Source organism: Corella eumyota, chromosome 7 (genome assembly GCF_963082875.1).
Source record: "Corella eumyota chromosome 7, kaCorEumy4.1, whole genome shotgun sequence".
NCBI lineage: Eukaryota > Metazoa > Chordata > Ascidiacea > Phlebobranchia > Corellidae > Corella > Corella eumyota.
This window is the reverse complement of record NC_137496.1, coordinates 10,016,019-10,033,070: the sequence shown is the minus strand read 5'-3', so window position 1 is coordinate 10,033,070 and position 17,052 is coordinate 10,016,019. Positions and strand designations below refer to the sequence as shown.

The 17,052-nt window shown below is 33.0% G+C and overlaps 2 protein-coding genes across 2 annotated transcripts; one reads left to right on the top strand and one right to left on the bottom strand.

Moving 5' to 3' along the window:
* The first annotated feature begins 279 nt into the window (after positions 1-279).
* Positions 280-16,847, top strand: LOC145759255 (sorting nexin-8-like). Its single transcript, XM_082573031.1, has 14 exons — positions 280-420; positions 1,207-1,334; positions 2,255-2,387; positions 3,146-3,333; positions 4,057-4,177; positions 4,717-4,838; positions 5,962-6,042; positions 6,511-6,671; positions 12,269-12,401; positions 12,938-13,006; positions 13,616-13,729; positions 14,104-14,139; positions 14,797-14,946; positions 15,682-16,847. Exons 1-14 carry the CDS (start codon positions 402-404, stop codon positions 15,784-15,786), a joined length of 1,560 nt encoding a protein of 519 aa, XP_082429157.1. The 5' UTR covers positions 280-401; the 3' UTR covers positions 15,787-16,847.
* On the bottom strand, positions 6,972-11,957 carry LOC145759519 (uncharacterized). Its single transcript, XM_082573358.1, has 4 exons — positions 11,949-11,957; positions 11,138-11,251; positions 10,288-10,399; positions 6,972-7,054 (listed from the first exon to the last, which is right to left on the bottom strand). Exons 1-4 carry the CDS (start codon positions 11,955-11,957, stop codon positions 6,972-6,974), a joined length of 318 nt encoding a protein of 105 aa, XP_082429484.1.
* Positions 16,848-17,052: the final 205 nt, after the last annotated feature.

Genomic DNA, 17,052 nt, shown 5'->3' with positions numbered 1-17,052 from the left:
CCCAAAATAAAATAAACATGAAAAAATCAATATGGATCGTTTTTTATTTCACATTTTTAAGGTTTAAAACAAATTTGGGGTTTAGTTAAAAGTAAAATTTTACAGTTATTGTAAATTAATTACATTTAATTTTAAATTTAGTTTAATCTATTTTTTGTTTTTATTTATTTGAGTTGAATGTAAATTTATCAAATTTTTAACACAAAAAGTGTCTACTATACGCGATGTTAAAATGTACGATAAAAGTACCTACCTATGTAGTAGCTATTTGTAAAAAATGAAAAATTAAACTGAAAGTAAATTTTTATTTTATTTTAAGCGATTTTTATTTTAATAAAGCCTTTTAAATTTTTATTTTTATAGGTTTACACATAACAGTATTGATAAAACATAATTTCACTATGTCAGACCTAACTGCAGGTTCGTAATTTGTTTGCATTCTTTAAAAATATTTTTTTCTTTTTTTTTAAAAAAACACGACATGCTAAGTATGATTAGTCTATAAATTAGAGTTATGACCGAAATATGGATTTCTGAATTGAAAAAAATAATTAATTAAAAAAATAGTTTGCATAAATATTAACAGCGTGATGTAGTTGTAAGAACATTTGCTACACCACACATGAGGTCGTGGGTTAAATCCCCACTGCTTTCATACTGTAGCGCCCTTGAGTAATGCGCTATAAACGTTATAAACTCTTGCTGAGCCAGCACTTAATCAGCAGCATAATTACCGGACATTTATAGTCTCTATAATATCCCAAACTGCCACACGCAACTCGAGACTGGGTCGGAGTAACTAATGTTACTCTATGTTTAAGTCGCGCATTCGACTTTCCCACATCGAAGATAAAGATATATACAAAAAAAATATATATATATTTGCCAGATAATTATTTAGCTGATTAGGTTTTTGCTCAGCAGGTGTTTTTATACTGTTTGTAGCACTTTACTAAAGGACAATACAGCATAAAAGCAGTGGGAATCGAACCTAGGATCTCATGTAGTAAAGTTAAGTGTTTTGATCACTACACCTCATTGCTAGACAAAATTATAATTAATAATATCTCAAACTGGAAAAGTCAACACGAGACTGGGTCGGGGTAACAAATTGTTACTTTATGTTTAAGTTTTGAAATCAGTCTTTCATATTGAGGATAAATAAACATAAAAAAAAGAATAACATTTGTTTTTGTTTAACATTAGGTGCTGTGCCTTCATTTTACAGAGAACTTTACGATGTTTTATGTTCAAGTGAAAATGATCAAATCACAAAAAATGCAATCACTCAAATTTTAACTCAATCCAGTCTCGAAAGAAATGTATTGAGCCAAGTAAGAATTTTACTAAATTACAAATAAACATCTAGCGTAATCTATTTATAATGAATCGGGCATAAAAATAAATTAGCGGCGGCGTGGTGTATTGGTAAGAACACTTGCTACACCACCATGAGGTCGTGGGTTCAATCCCCCCTGCTCTTATGCTGTAGCGCCCTTGAGTAAGGCGCAATAAACGGTATAAACTCCTGCTGAGCCTAAATCAGTAGCATAACTACCAGGCAATTATAATGTATATATAATGTCCCAAACTGCCACAGGCAACTTGAGACTGGGTTGGAGTAACTGATGTTACTCTATGTTTAGGTCGCGCATTCGACCTTTTCACATCGAGAATAAATTTACATACAAAAAAACATCGAGAATAAATTTACATACAAAAAAAAAAGAATAAATTTACATACAAAAAAAATTCACTAAGATTCATAATATATTGATGTATGAGCAAAAATAAAACTGTTGTTTGTGATATGTGGGTAGGTTGTGCAAGCATATAGTAAGTGAGAGTTGCAACCATATCTAAACAATAACAATGCAGTGTACAGCACAAGTTATTGACTAGTTAACTTTATCTGAAAAAAAATAGTAATATTTTATACACTTTAATTTACTGTATTAAAACAGTATCTAAACATATAGTAACATTGGTACTCTGACCCAGTCTCGAGTTGCCTTTAGCAGTTTAGGATATTATTGATCATATTTGCTCAATGTTTAATTAGCTGTTTGGTTTTTAATTCAGCTAAAGTACTATCTATAACACCTTACTTAGGGGCATTTCGGCATGAAAGCAGTGGAGATCGAACCCAAGACTTTATATATAAAGTGTTCCAACTAATCACTACACCATGCAACTGGTTTAAAATATATACTACCTAAAATTTTCTCTTTTATAGAAATTGTTTTGGTTTTAGATTTGGGATTGTATAGAATGTAAGGGTGGATTTGTAAACAAAACCAACTTTTTCAAAACCCTTGCCCTTATTGCATTTGCTCAGCAGGGTAAAAACATTAGCGCTAAAGTATTCGACAACTTCTCAGGCCAAGGTTAGTAGTCTTACAATAAAGTTTTGATATTTTTGTAATTGTTTATCCTTGATATAAAGAGGACAACTTTACAGCCTTAAATATAGAGTAACATTTGTTACCCCGACCCAGTCTCAAGTTAACTTTTTCAGTTTGAGATATTATATAGATAGATTATAATTGCCCGATAATTATGCTGCTAATTTAATATACACGGTTTATTAGTTTTTTTTATATATATATATCTTTATCCTGGTTGTGGGAAGGTCGAATGCGAACCTAACATAGCGTAACATAAGTTACTCCGACCCAGTCTCGAGTTGCATGTGACAGTTTGGGATATTATAAGGACTATTATTGCCCGATAATTAAACTGCTGATTTAGTGCTGGCTCAGCAGGAGTTTATATCGTTTATAGCGCCTTAATCAAGAGCACTACAGCATAAAAGCAGTGGGAATTGAACCCACGACCTTATGTGGTGTAGCAAGTGTTTTTGCCAGTAAACCATGTTGCCGGTCTTAAGTGAATTAGTTAGATTATATTTTTATGTATGCAAAAAAATATGTATATACACAGATAACTGTATGGTTAGTCGGGCAGTGTGATACACCGGTCATTGCATCACATTACGAGCCTTAACAGTCAAACTTTATGCCACATCAATGCCACATTGTCTGCCCTTAAGCTCAGCGTTCGCAGATCCTTTAAACATTCCAACAGTTCACTTTTCCCAAATAAGAATCCAAAAATTTTTTATAAATATTTTTTTGTTGTTTAGAACTTCCCAAGCCGAATCTCGGCGATTTAAGCAACCTCAAAACCATGTTAAAACAAAATAAGCAAAAACCGACTGAATTAAATGTTCGGTATACTGAATTTACTGCATACGACAGTATTGAAGTTGTAAAAGTTACGGAGAAAAAAGGAATTTTCTTGAAACATGTAGAATACGAAGTGACCAGTCACGTAAGATATTATTAGTTGTTATATTTAAGGGTTTTAATGTAAGGGGCCTAAATGTAGGGGTTTTAGGTAAAGGAGTTTATTTGTAAGGGTTTTAAATAAAGGTGTTCAGTTGTGAGGGGTTAGAATTAAAAGGGGTTTAAATGTGAGAAGTTTAATTATGGGGTTTCGAATAAAGGGAATTTAAATGAAGGGGTTTAAATTAAATTTTATATTTAAATGGGTTTAAAGGGGTTTAAATGTAAGTGGTTTAAATACAGGGGTTAAGTTAAAAGAAGTTAAAAAATGGGGTTCTTATAAATAGGCCCAGTTTTATGGGGTTTAAATATGGGGTAAAAATGGGTTTGGTTGTAATAAAGGGGTTTAAATGTTAGGGGTAAGACAAAGGGGGTTAAATGTTAGGGGTTAGATAAAGGGGGTTAAATGTTAGGGGTTAGATAAAGGGGTTTAAATGTTAGGGGTTAGATAAAGAGGTTTTGTAATAGGTGTTTAAATGTAGGGTTCAAATAAATAATCTTTTCACTTTATTGACATTTACCCCTTTTACCCAAACTTCTGGAAAATGCCCTTTATTTTTTGCATAAAAATTAACCAAAATTTATTGGTAATTTAGTTTTTTGTAATATTACAGAGAGTTATTGTTTTATAATCTTAGCTTTATTTTAAAAAAATAAAAAATAAATCTAAAAAAAATAAATTTTAAATTTCTTTTTATATTTTTATTAGAAAAACAATGTCACTGTTCTAAGAAGATATAATGATTTCGTTGCCTTCCTTGAACTACTCCAACAAATTTACCCTTACCGTATGATCCCAAGGTTACCCCCTAAAAAAGTCCTGCTATCATGTAAGTAGAATCATAATTTATGGGTTTTAAGGGATGTTTAAAGGAGGGTGACTCAAACATAGAGTATCATCAGTTACTTCGACCCAGTCTCGAGTTGCCTGTGGCAGTTTGGGATATTATAGATTATAATTGTCCGTTAGTTATGCTGCTGATTAAGTGCTGTCTCAGCAGGAGTTCATACCGTTTATAGCGCCTTACTCATGGACGCTACAGCATGAGATCAGTGGGGATTGGACCCACGACCTCATGGTGGTGTAGCAAGTGTTCTTACCACTACACCACGCTGCCGGTGTCGGTATTTCACGTTTTTTTAAAGTAAAATTAGTTGGACAAAACTACAAAGGGACAATATATATACATATATGTATGTCCATTTTTAGGGGTTATAAAATACATAAAACTGCCATTTGTGGTGTGCGTGTAAATTATCGCGGACAAATATTAGTTAAAAGTTGTGACCATATTCCGACAATTAAAATTCCGATCGCATAACATTGAAGAAAAATAATTTATAAAATTTTAAAAAATTTTTGTTTCAGCTGATCGAGATTTTATCGAAGCAAGAAGAAAGTCTTTGAGAAGGTTTTTAAATCTTGTAAGTAGACACCCGGCTATGCACAACTGTAAAGCTCTTCAATTTTTCCTTAGTTTTACCGGAAATGTAAGTTTTTATACTATTTTGTAATACAAATTTGCTTTATTGTTAGTTATACTGGTTTAGTAAACTATAAGCAATCTGGTTTTGGATTTTGTCCGCACCAATGCCGGCAGCGTGATATAGTGGTAAGAACACTTAATACACCACTATGAGGTCGTGGGTTCAATCCCCACTGCTCTCATGCTGTAGCGCCCTTGACTAAGGCGTAACTCATGTTACTCTATGTTTAAGTCGCGCATTCGATCTTCCCACATCGAGGATAAAGATATATACAAAAAAAAGTATAAAAATGGAAAAAAATTATATTGGCATTTTTATCAAATAAGTTTATTACTTTCTGTTATTGTAAAGCGGTTTATAACTGTCAATACATTGTGCAGATATGCATTTATTTGTTCTCAAACATCCATTAATTATTAACTACATTTTTAAATCAATTTTCTGCAATATTTGAGCTGTTATATGACCCATATTTTAAATTTATTAAAATGCTATATTAAAGAGTTTTGCAATTTTGTGAGTGATGTATATAGCACGTTAGTATGGTTGACACTGAATCACAAAATGACTTTAGAACCTTTAAAAAATGTCTGTGGTACTTACAATTTGATTTTCTAAAATGCTGAAAAATAATTAACACCAAAAACCAGGTTACCATATTATTTGGTGTGACGTAGAAAGTACCAAGTAGTAGAGTGAATGTATACAAGCTAGTACTTTCTACGTCATCACAAACAGGGCTTCCCTTTTCTTTTTTTTTTAAATAGATTAATTTTTTTTTAAAGTTGTATAACTTAAAAAGTAGGTGAAATTATTAAAAGTTAAAATCATTTTTGTGTTCAGTGACACCAACTTTATCAATTTTTAATTAAAAAAATATTGCTTAAGCTTAATTATCAGGCAATTATAATCTATTAAATCCCTATTAAAGACAACTTGAGACTGGGCCAGGGTTATTAATGTTACTCTATGTTTAGGGCGTGAAGTCGACCTTTTTATATAAAGGAAAAAGTAGGCATATAGGCATTTTCTAAACAGGCATTTACTATAAACTTTTTTTACCCCAACTCAGCTCCAGAATTTAAAAAAAAATTTTTTATTTAAAAATTTTATTTTTTTATTTTAGGAAGTTGTCCATAAAATTAAAGAGCATTTTCGAGGATCACCCGATGAATTTGTTCTTAGTCCTTTATCATCAGAAGCCAAGGTATTTTATAGTTTTACTTATTAGCATAAGCTTTTATAGGCAAAGCAATGGGACCGGCAGCGTGGTGTAGTGGTCAGAACATTTTCTACACCACATGAGGTCCTGGGTTCGATCCCCAGTGATCTCATGCTGTAGTGCCCTTAAGGAAGGCGCTATAAACGGTATAAACTCCTGCTGAGCCAAAAATATTATAGATTATAATTCCTGATAATTATACTGCTGATTAAGTGCTGGCTCAGCAGAAGTTCGTACCGTTCATAGCGCCTTACTCAAGGGCGCTACAGCACAAGATCACTGAGGATCAAACCCATGATCTCATGTAGTGTTGAAAGTGTTCTAAACACTATACCACGCTGACGGTTAATTTAAAAGTTATAGTTGTTATTTTAGAGATTTATTTAGGAGTTTTTAAAAAGGACAAAAAATTTTAGAAAATAATGTAATTTTTTGAAATTAAATTTTTTTTAGAGCCTTGTTCCCCCGGACACCCAAAGTCAATTTGCATCAAGTAAAGAACAAATAAAACAAGTCACAATTCACATTCAAAAACTGAGAGATATGGCTAACAGAATCTCAGATCGGTCAAAAGGAAATGCTGTAGATATGCTACAGTTTGGTCAAGAGTTAATGTAAGATTTTTTTTGGTATTTTTTTTGTATATATCTTTATCCTCGATGTGGAAAGGGCGAATGCGCGACCTAAACATAAAGTAACATCAGTTACTCCGACCCAGTCTCGAGTTACCTTTAGCAGTTTGGGGTATTATATAGATTACTATTGCCCGATAGTTATGCTGCTGATTAAGTGCTGGCTCAGCAGGAGTTTACACCGTTTATAGCACCTTACTAAAGGACTGACTATCGAATAGTAATGAAAAAAACTAATGTTGTTAAAAATTTAATATGATAAAAAAATTTGAAAAAATAATTTTATTTTCGCTTCGGCCCTTTCATATTTCTTGTGTTGTATGCTAAATGGAATAACCCGTTGATGCCGAAGTAGATAAAGTGTCCTGTAAAACAAATTAATCTTATTTTAACTTTTTAAACATTTTTTAACAAAATTAGGTAAAGGTTTGGTTAAGGCATATTTATACATTTTTTTTTTGTTTTTATTTATTTTTGATGTGGGAAGGTCAACTTTACAACATAAACATAGAGTTACCCTGACCCAGTTTGTTACCCTGACCCAGTCGCAAGTTAACTTTTTTGTTACCCTGACCCAGTCTCAAGTTAACTTTTTTGTTACCCTGACCCAGTCTTAAGTTAACTTTTTTTGTTACCCTGACCCAGTTTGTTACCCTGACCCAGTCTCAAGTTAACTTTTTTGTTACCCTGACCCAGTCTCAAGTTAACTTTTTTTGTTACCCTGACCCAGTCTCAAGTTAACTTTTTTTGTTACCCTGACCCAGTCTTAAGTTAACTTTTTTTGTTACCCTGACCCAGTCTCAAGTTAACTTTTTTGTTACCCTGACCCAGTTTGTTACCCTGACCCAGTCTCAAGTTAACTTTTTTGTTACCCTGACCCAGTCTCAAGTTAACTTTTTTGTTACCCTGACCCAGTCTCAAGTTAACTTTTTTGTTACCCTGACCCAGTCTTAAGTTAACTTTTTTTGTTACCCTGACCCAGTTTGTTACCCTGACCCAGTCTCAAGTTAACTTTTTTGTTACCCTGACCCAGTCTCAAGTTAACTTTTTTTGTTACCCTGACCCAGTCTCAAGTTAACTTTTTTTGTTACCCTGACCCAGTCTTAAGTTAACTTTTTTTGTTACCCTGACCCAGTCTCAAGTTAACTTTTTTGTTACCCTGACCCAGTTTGTTACCCTGACCCAGTCTCAAGTTAACTTTTTTGTTACCCTGACCCAGTCTCAAGTTAACTTTTTTGTTACCCTGACCCAGTCTCAAGTTAACTTTTTTTGTTACCCTGACTCAGTCTTAAGTTAACTTTTTTTGTTACCCTGACCCAGTCTTAAGTAAACTTTTTTTGTTACCCTGACCCAGTCTCAAGTTAACTTTTTTGTTACCCTGACCCAGTCTCAAGTTAACTTTTTTGTTACCCTGACCCAGTCTCAAGTTAACTTTTTGTTACCCTGACCCAGTCTCAAGTTAACTTTTTTTGTTACCCTGACCCAGTCTCAAGTTAACTTTTTGTTACCCTGACCCAGTCTCAAGTTAACTTTTTTTGTTACCCTGACCCAGTCTCAAGTTAACTTTTTTTGTTACCCTGACTCATTCTTAAGTTAACTTTTTTTGTTACCCTGACCCAGTCTCAAGTTAACTTTTTTTGTTACCCTGACCCAGTCTCAAGTTAACTTTTTTGTTACCCTGACCCAGTCTCAAGTTAACTTTTTGTTACACTGACCCAGTCTCAAGTTAACTTTTTTTGTTACCCTGACCCAGTCTCAAGTTAACTTTTTTTGTTACCCTGACCCAGTCTTGAGTTAACTTTTTTTGTTACCCTGACCCAGTCTCAAGTTAACTTTTTTTGTTACCCTGACCCAGTCTCAAGTTAACTTTTTTTGTTACCCTGACCCAGTCTCAAGTTAACTTTTTTTGTTACCCTGACCCAGTCTCAAGTTAACTTTTTTTGTTACCCTGACCCAGTCTCAAGTTAACTTTTTTTGTTACCCTGACCCAGTCTCAAGTTAACTTTTTTTGTTACCCTGACCCAGTCTTAAGTTAACTTTTTTTGTTACCCTGACCCAGTCTCAAGTTAACTTTTTTGTTACCCTGACCCAGTTTGTTACCCTGACCCAGTCTCAAGTTAACTTTTTTTGTTACCTTGACCCAGTCTCAAGTTAACTTTTTTTGTTACCCTGACCCAGTCTCAAGTTAACTTTTTTGTTACCCTGACCCAGTCTCAAGTTAACTTTTTTTGTTACCCTGACTCAGTCTCAAGTTAACTTTTTTTGTTACCCTGACCCAGTCTCAAGTTAACTTTTTTGTTACCCTGACTCAGTCTCAAGTTAACTTTTTTTGTTACCCTGACCCAGTCTCAAGTTAACTTTTTTTGTTACCCTGACCCAGTCTTAAGTTAACTTTTTTTGTTACCCTGACCCAGTCTCAAGTTAACTTTTTTGTTACCCTGACCCAGTTTGTTACCCTGACCCAGTCTCAAGTTAACTTTTTTTGTTACCCTGACCCAGTCTCAAGTTAACTTTTTTTGTTACCCTGACCCAGTCTCAAGTTAACTTTTTTGTTACCCTGACCCAGTCTCAAGTTAACTTTTTTTGTTACCCTGACTCAGTCTCAAGTTAACTTTTTTTGTTACCCTGACCCAGTCTCAAGTTAACTTTTTTGTTACCCTGACCCAGTCTCAAGTTAACTTTTTTTGTTACCCTGACCCAGTCTCAAGTTAACTTTTTTTGTTACCCTGACCCAGTCTTAAGTTAACTTTTTTTGTTACCCTGACTCAGTCTTAAGTTAACTTTTTTGTTACCCTGACCCAGTCTTAAGTTAACTTTTTTTGTTACCCTGACCCAGTCTCAAGTTAACTTTTTTTGTTACCCTGACCCAGTCTTGAGTTAACTTTTTTTGTTACCCTGACCCAGTCTCAAGTTAACTTTTTTTGTTACCCTGATCCAGTCTCAAGTTAACTTTTTTTGTTACCCTGACCCAGTTTGTTACCCTGACCCAGTCTCAAGTTAACTTTTTTGTTACCCTGACCCAGTCTCAAGTTAACTTTTTTTGTTACCCTGACCCAGTCTTAAGTTAACTTTGGTAGTTTGAATATTAATAATTATAATTACTCGATATTTAATCTGCTGATTATTTTTTGGCTCAGCGTAAGTTTGTACAGATAACAGCACTTGACTTAACGACACTACAGCATGGAAGCAATGGGAATTGAACCCAGGACCTCATATAATTTTAAAAAGATTCGAAAAAATCATTTTTTGTGGAATTTATTTTTTAATAGTTTTTTGTATAAATTTTTATCCTCGATGTGGGAAGGTCGAATGCGCAATCTAAACATAGAGTCACATCAGTTACCCTGACTCAGTCTCGAGTTGCCTGTGGCAGTTTGGGGTATTATAAATTATAATTGCCCAATAATTAGACTGCTGATTAAGTGCTGGCTCAGCAGGAGTTTATACCATTTATAGCGCCTTACTCAAGGGCGCTACAGCATGAGAGCAATGGACATTGAACCCAGGACCTCATATAATTTTGAAATGACCCGAAAAAAAAAAAAATTTTGTGATGTTTATTTTTTAATTAATAATTAAATGTAATTAAAATAACCTGGTATAAAAGTAACGACGCCTCCAAATTTTCTTCCCACAATAACGTTCCATGGACCCCCATATTTTTCATCCAATTCCATTTTCATAAACTCTGCTACCTCTTTGTCTGTCTTTTTTTTTGTATATATATCTTTATCCTCGATGTGGGAAAGTCGAATGCACGACTTAAACATAGAGTAACATCAGTTACTCCGACCCAGTCTCGAGTTGCCTGTGGCAGTTTGGGATATTGTATAGATTATAATTGCCCAGTAATTATGCTACTGATTAAGTGCTGGCTCAGCAGGAGTTTATACCGTTTATAGCGCCTTATTCAAGGGTGCTACAGCATGAGATCAGTGGGGATTAAACCCACGACCTCATGGTGGTCTAGCAAGTGTTCTTACCACTACACCATGCAGCCGGTTTAAACATATTGAAAGATTTAAAAATTTTTTAACTGAGTTTTAATTTATAAGATCCTAGGTTTAATTCCCACTGCTGCAAAGTAATGACAGCATGGTGTAGTGGTTAAAACACTTGGCTTTACTACAAAAGGGGCTAGGTTTAATTCCCACTGCTTCCATACTGTAGTTCTCTTAAGTAAGGTGCTATAAACGGTGTAAACTCCTGTTGAGCCAGCACTTAATCAGCAGCATAATTACTGGGCAATTATAATCTATGTAATATCCCAAACTGCCACAGGCAACTCGAGACTGGGTCGGAGTAACTTATGTTACTCTATGTTTAAGTCGTGCATTTGACCTTCCCACAATAAAGACAAATATATACAAGAAAACTGTTTTTTTACAATTCAATGACATACTTGAAAAATTTAATTATTAATTTAAACAACATTTTTTTCTTACTTTACATTGTTTACTTGCTGCTTTTCCAATATTTATAACTTCCTTTTCCAACTTCGGGTCCATGTCTTTTTTCCGAACATCTAATTTTTTAGGTTTTTTCTTATTATTTTTAGCCTAAATTTAACAAACAATTGTCAAGTCTTAACAGTTTATGTATTTATTTATCCTTGATGTGGGAAAGTCGAATGCGCAACTTAAACATAGAGTAACATCAGTTACTCCGACCCAGTCTCAAGTTGCCTGTGGCAGTTTGGGATATTATAGAGACTATAAATGCCCGGTAATTATGCTGCTGATTAAGTGCTGGCTTAGCAGGAGTTTATACCGTTTATAGCGCTTTACTCAAAGGCACTACAGTATGAAAGCAGTTGGGATCAAACTCAGGGCTTCATATAGTAAATTCATAGATTTTAACTACTACACTATATTAAAAAATTTTATTAAAAAAGTACTTACCATTTTTTTGGGGAAATTTATGCCATTTTTTAAACAATTTTTTCCTTTTTAAATGATTCTTTTTAAACAAAAAACACATTGTATTATGATGTAATAAACGAAAAATATTAAAACTGTATCTATATAAAACTAGGGCTCTTACCTTTATTAAGTTAACAGCTCCCTTTTTTCCTCTCTCTCTTTTTTTCTTTTCCTCTATTTTATTTTTTTTTAATTTCTTTTTCTCTCTCATTTTTTTTTAAATTAAAAAATCTTAAAGTAAATACAGTTCTATTTTTAACAACAGTTTCTTATGGAATAGTGTAGTGGTTAGAACACGTGATTTAGTACATGAGGTAATGGGTTGGATTCCCACTGCTTTCATGCTGTAGCACTCTTGCGTAGGGCACTATAAACAGTATACACCCTGCAAAATAAAAAGCATTTTTTATGTACTTGCCTAGCTATAGAGTAACATTTATTTTGGCAGTTTGGGTTATCAAAAGTTATAATTTTCTGATAATTGAGCTGCTGATTAAGTGCTGGCTCAGCAGGAGTTTATACCATTTATAATGCCTTACTTAAGGGCGCTACAACATGAGAGCAGTGGAGATTGAACCAAGAACTTTTTGTGCCAGTCAAATTTTAAATATTAACTATAACAGTTTTATATTTTACGTAAATATTTTTTTTTAGTGCTTTGGGTAATGACAGCGTGATTGCATCGTCTTGGGCAACTGGTGGCAACAATGCTCTTAGTTTATTAAAGCAATCTTTTCGGAGTCTGTCCATGGAATTTTCATCTATTTCTGATAAACATTCTCTACAGGTAGTTATAGTTCGAATAAATCATAATTTTAAATTTTTTTGGCCCAAATTTTTTTAACATTTTATTTTTAAAACACTAGGTTTTTAACCGACAGCGTGGTGTAGTGGTAAGAACACTTGCTACACCACACATGAGGTCGTGGGTTCAATACCCACTGCTCTCATGCTGTAGCGCTCTTGAGTAAGGCGCTTTAAACGGTATAAACTCCTGCTGAGCTAGCACTTAATCAGCAGCATAACTAACAGGCAATTATAATTCATAATATCCCAAACTGCTAATGGCAACTCGATACTGGGTCGGAGTAACTGATGTTACTCTATGTTTAGGTCGTGCATTCGACCTTCCCACATCGAGGATGAAGATATATACAAAAATAAAAAAAGAATAAAAAAAATCATTTCATTAAAAACTTTCAAAAAATTTATAAATTAAACTATTTCAATAATGTTAATTGACTGGCAATTTAAATTGTATCAAAAACAAAAAAACTTATTTTTTTAAATTTTTTTTCTGATTTTTTTTATTTTTTGTTAAAGGGAATACGGGAAGAAGAAGGGGTTGTTGATCAACTAAACACTTTATTTGATTTACTACAAGCTTATCATGTAAGTTGTACTTAATATTTATAACTAAAAAAAAAAATTGGCAGCGTGACTTGGTTGTTAGACACTACATAAGGTCCTGGGTTTGATTCCCAATGCCTTAATGCTGTAGCGCCTTTAAAAAATAAACGTTATAAATAATATAAACTACTGACAACCTAATACCAATTGGCAGGTTATTTTTTTATTTAATTTTATTTATTCTCGATGTGGGAAGGTCGATTTTACGGTCTAAACATAGAGTAACATTTGTTACCCTGACCCCATCTCGAGTTGACTTTGGCAGTTTGGTTTATTGTATAGATTATAATTGCTCGGTAATTATGCTGCTGATTAAGTGTTTGCTTAGCATGAGTTTTTTGGTGCTTATTAAAGGGCACTACAGCATGTGAGCGGTGGGGATGGAACTCTGGACCTCGTGTAGGAAAGCAAGGTATTCTGTTCTTTACACCATGCTGCCGGTTGTTTATCGAGTAATTATTATCAATAATATCCCAAACTTGCAAAGTCAACTTGAGACTGGGTCAGGGTAACAAATGTTACTCTATGTTTAGGACGCAAAGTTGCCTTTCCCACATCGAGGATAAATAAATAAAAACTATTTTTTTACAGGACTTATGCGACAGACATGATAAGGGGGTTCTAAAAGATCACCATTCAGCTTTAAAGAAATATGGAGCTATGAAAAACAAAAGGATGGCAGCAACTATTAGCAATATGGAACAGGTAAATAACCTTTTTTTGTATATTTATTCATTTTTGATTGAAAAAGGCCGACTTTACAGCTTAAACATAGAGTAACATTTGTTACCCTGACCCAGTCTCAAGTTGACTTTTGCAGTTTGGAAAATTATTAAATATAATTGCCCGATAACGAATCTGCTGATTGGTTTTTAGCTTAGAAAGAGTTTGTGCTGTTTATAGTGCCTTATTTAAGGTTTTACAGCATGGAAGCAGTGGTGATCAAACCCAGGACCTCATGTTGTGAAGCCAAGTGCTTTAATCACTATACCATGCCACTGTTTTAAACAAAATCAAAATATTGAAATTTTGATGTTTAAAAAAAAATTTTTATATTATTTTTTTTCTGTTTATTATAGGGTGGTGTTGATAAAATTGAATCAAAGATAGTAGCGGTAAGTAAACATGAAAAGAATAATTTTGGGTATGAAATTAGAACTACTTTTATTACTCTATGCCTATAGTAGATTTAGATTTCATTAGTTTGAAAAGTTATTTACACAATTTTATTCCAAATAAAAAAAATTTGGCATGGTGTAGTGGTTAGAACACTTGGCTTTACTACATGAGGTCCTTGGTTCGATTCCCACTGCTCTCATGCTGTAGCACCCTTGAGTAAAGTGCTATAAACTGTAAAAAACAAGCCAAAATTTAATTTAAAACTGGGTTAGTGCAACAAATAGCAGCGTGGTGTAGTGGTCAGAACACTTCTTACACTACATGGGGTTCAGGGTTCAATCCCCAGTGATCTCATGCTGTAGCGCCTTTAAGTAAGGCGCTATAAACAGTACAAACTCCTGCTAAGTCAGCACTTAATCAGCAGCATAATTATCCGGCAATTATATTCCATTAATATCTTAAACTGCCACAGGCAACTTGAGACTGGGTCGGAGTAACTGATGTCACTCTATGTTTAGGTCGCGCATTTGACCTTTCCACATCGAGGATAAAGATATATACAAAAAAAAATGTTACTCTATGTTTAGGTTGTGAAGTTAGCCTTCATACATCAAGGATAAAAACAAAAATGTAAATTTGATTTTATTTTACAGCAAGAAAGTGAAATTCAGACAAGGGAAAACAGAAGTTATTTTTCACTTCACTGTATTCATCTTGAGACCCAATTGGTATATGCTAACATGCAAATTTTGGCTGAAGTACTTGCTACACTGGTTGCTACCCAAATTAAAGGCCATCAAGAGGTTGGTTGTATTTTTTTTTGTATGAAGTGCCTAAAGTTTTTTTTTTGTATATATGTTTATCCTCGATGTCAAAAGGTTGAATGCACGACCTAAAGATAGAGTAACATCAGTTACCCCGACCCAGTCTCGAGTTGCCTGTGGTAGTTTGGGATATTATAGATTATATTTGCCCGATAATTAAACTGCTGAATAAGTGCTGGCTCAGCAGAAGTTTATACTGTTTATAGCGCATTACTCAAGGGCGCTACAGAATGAGATCAGTGGGGATTGAACCCACGACCTCATGAAGGCGTAGCAAGTGTTCCTACCACTACACCAGCAGATTAATTATATATTAATCAGCAGATTAATTATCGGGCAATTATAATTAATAATATCCTAAACTGTTAAAATCAACTTGAGACTGGGTCGGGGTAACAAATGTTACTCTATGTTTAGGCTGTGAAGTCAACCTTTCCGCATTGAGGATAAATAAATACAAAAAACTTGATTTTTTATTTTTTATTATTGTTTTAACAAAACAATACCTTCATAAATTTCTAAGTTAAATTCCCATTGCTTCTATACCTAAAATGCTAAAACAAAGCTCAAACTTTAAGTTATTTACAAACTTGGCTGATTCAAAGTTAAATTTGTATTACTTTTACTTTTGTCTTAAAATTTTGTTTTTTGTCCAAATTTTTTTCCCTTTTTTCCACGCTGCCAATAAATTTTAATTATCAAATTTTTGTTTAGATGGCCAAACTTTGGGAGGACCTTGCACCAAAAGTAAGTAATCTATTACCCTCACTGGAAAGCCAAAATAACGGACTAAACAGCCCCCCAAATAGCCCCCGTTAACCCCCCAAAAAATCCCCTAAATTTATTTGCAATTTAAATATTTTTCCTGCCTTAATTAATTAATGTATTTTAAGCCAGTATAAGCGTTGCTTAGAAATTAGAAGCAAAAAGCAATCTGTTAAAATAAAAATTGTTAAATAATTTAGAATTTAAAATCCATGTTTATTATTTGTATATATTTCAAATTTTTACAATTTTTTTTTTGGTTTACTATAAAAGCAGAATTAAAAAAATTAAAAAAAAAAAAAGAATTATCAACAAAATTAGAAATAAAGAAATGGTAAAAAAATCCCCCCAAAAAAGGGGTTTGGGTAATATTTTAATTTTTTTGGGTTATTTTTTCTTTGTTTCAAATTTTTTTGTCCCCAATTTTTTTGCTTTTTAAAGTTCCCAATATTTTTTGCAATATTTTTGAATTGTTAAAGTGTATAAGTGCCTTATAACATGACAACATTATTAAAAAAAATATTTATTTATTTTTTAGATGTATATATTATTGCATGCTAATATTTGATTTTCGAAATGCTAAATAATGTGCAATATAAATGATTGTATTAGATCAAAAGTGTAAATTTAATTACCATAATTATTTTTATTATTTTTCGTTTAAAAATATTATTTTTTTTAGTTATTATAGGAGTTTTAAAAAAAGTTTTGGGTAAAAAATTTAGCCCGTCAATTTTTTTTGCGTTTCTGCGGGAAATTTGGGGTTGTGCGCCCGCTAAAATTCTAAATATTTTGCGTAGTTATAGACAGAGTTTTTAGTAAAAGTGCATGATTTAATTCTATTTTTGCTAAATAGTGGGAAAAAATATGTTAATATTTACTTTATTGGCAAATTTTCCAATTTTTTTTTGTCTACTTCAAAATATTGTCTAGTATTACGCGAAATAATAAAAATTTTGACGGGCATAAAACCCTAAATTTCCCACTACGAAGTGAAAAATTTCTCGGGCCAGATTTTTCACGGTCAAGTGTTTTTTTTTTGTTAAAATTTGATTTTTATTTATGCAGTATTTGATTTTATACCATTCAGATATTCAAATAAAAATTACAATCAATTTTTGTGTTAAAATATTTGCCACGGTCATATTTATAGTTTTTGTCCATTGATTTTTTAATTTTTCTATATTCAAACTGTTAAAAATGGGTAACGCGGAAAACGCGGAAAACAGGAATTATGAAAAAAAAACGAAAAATCGAAATCGCGTAAAACTCGGAATTTTATCTGAGCATTCTCGCTTTTTTAATTTTTCGTTTTACGAA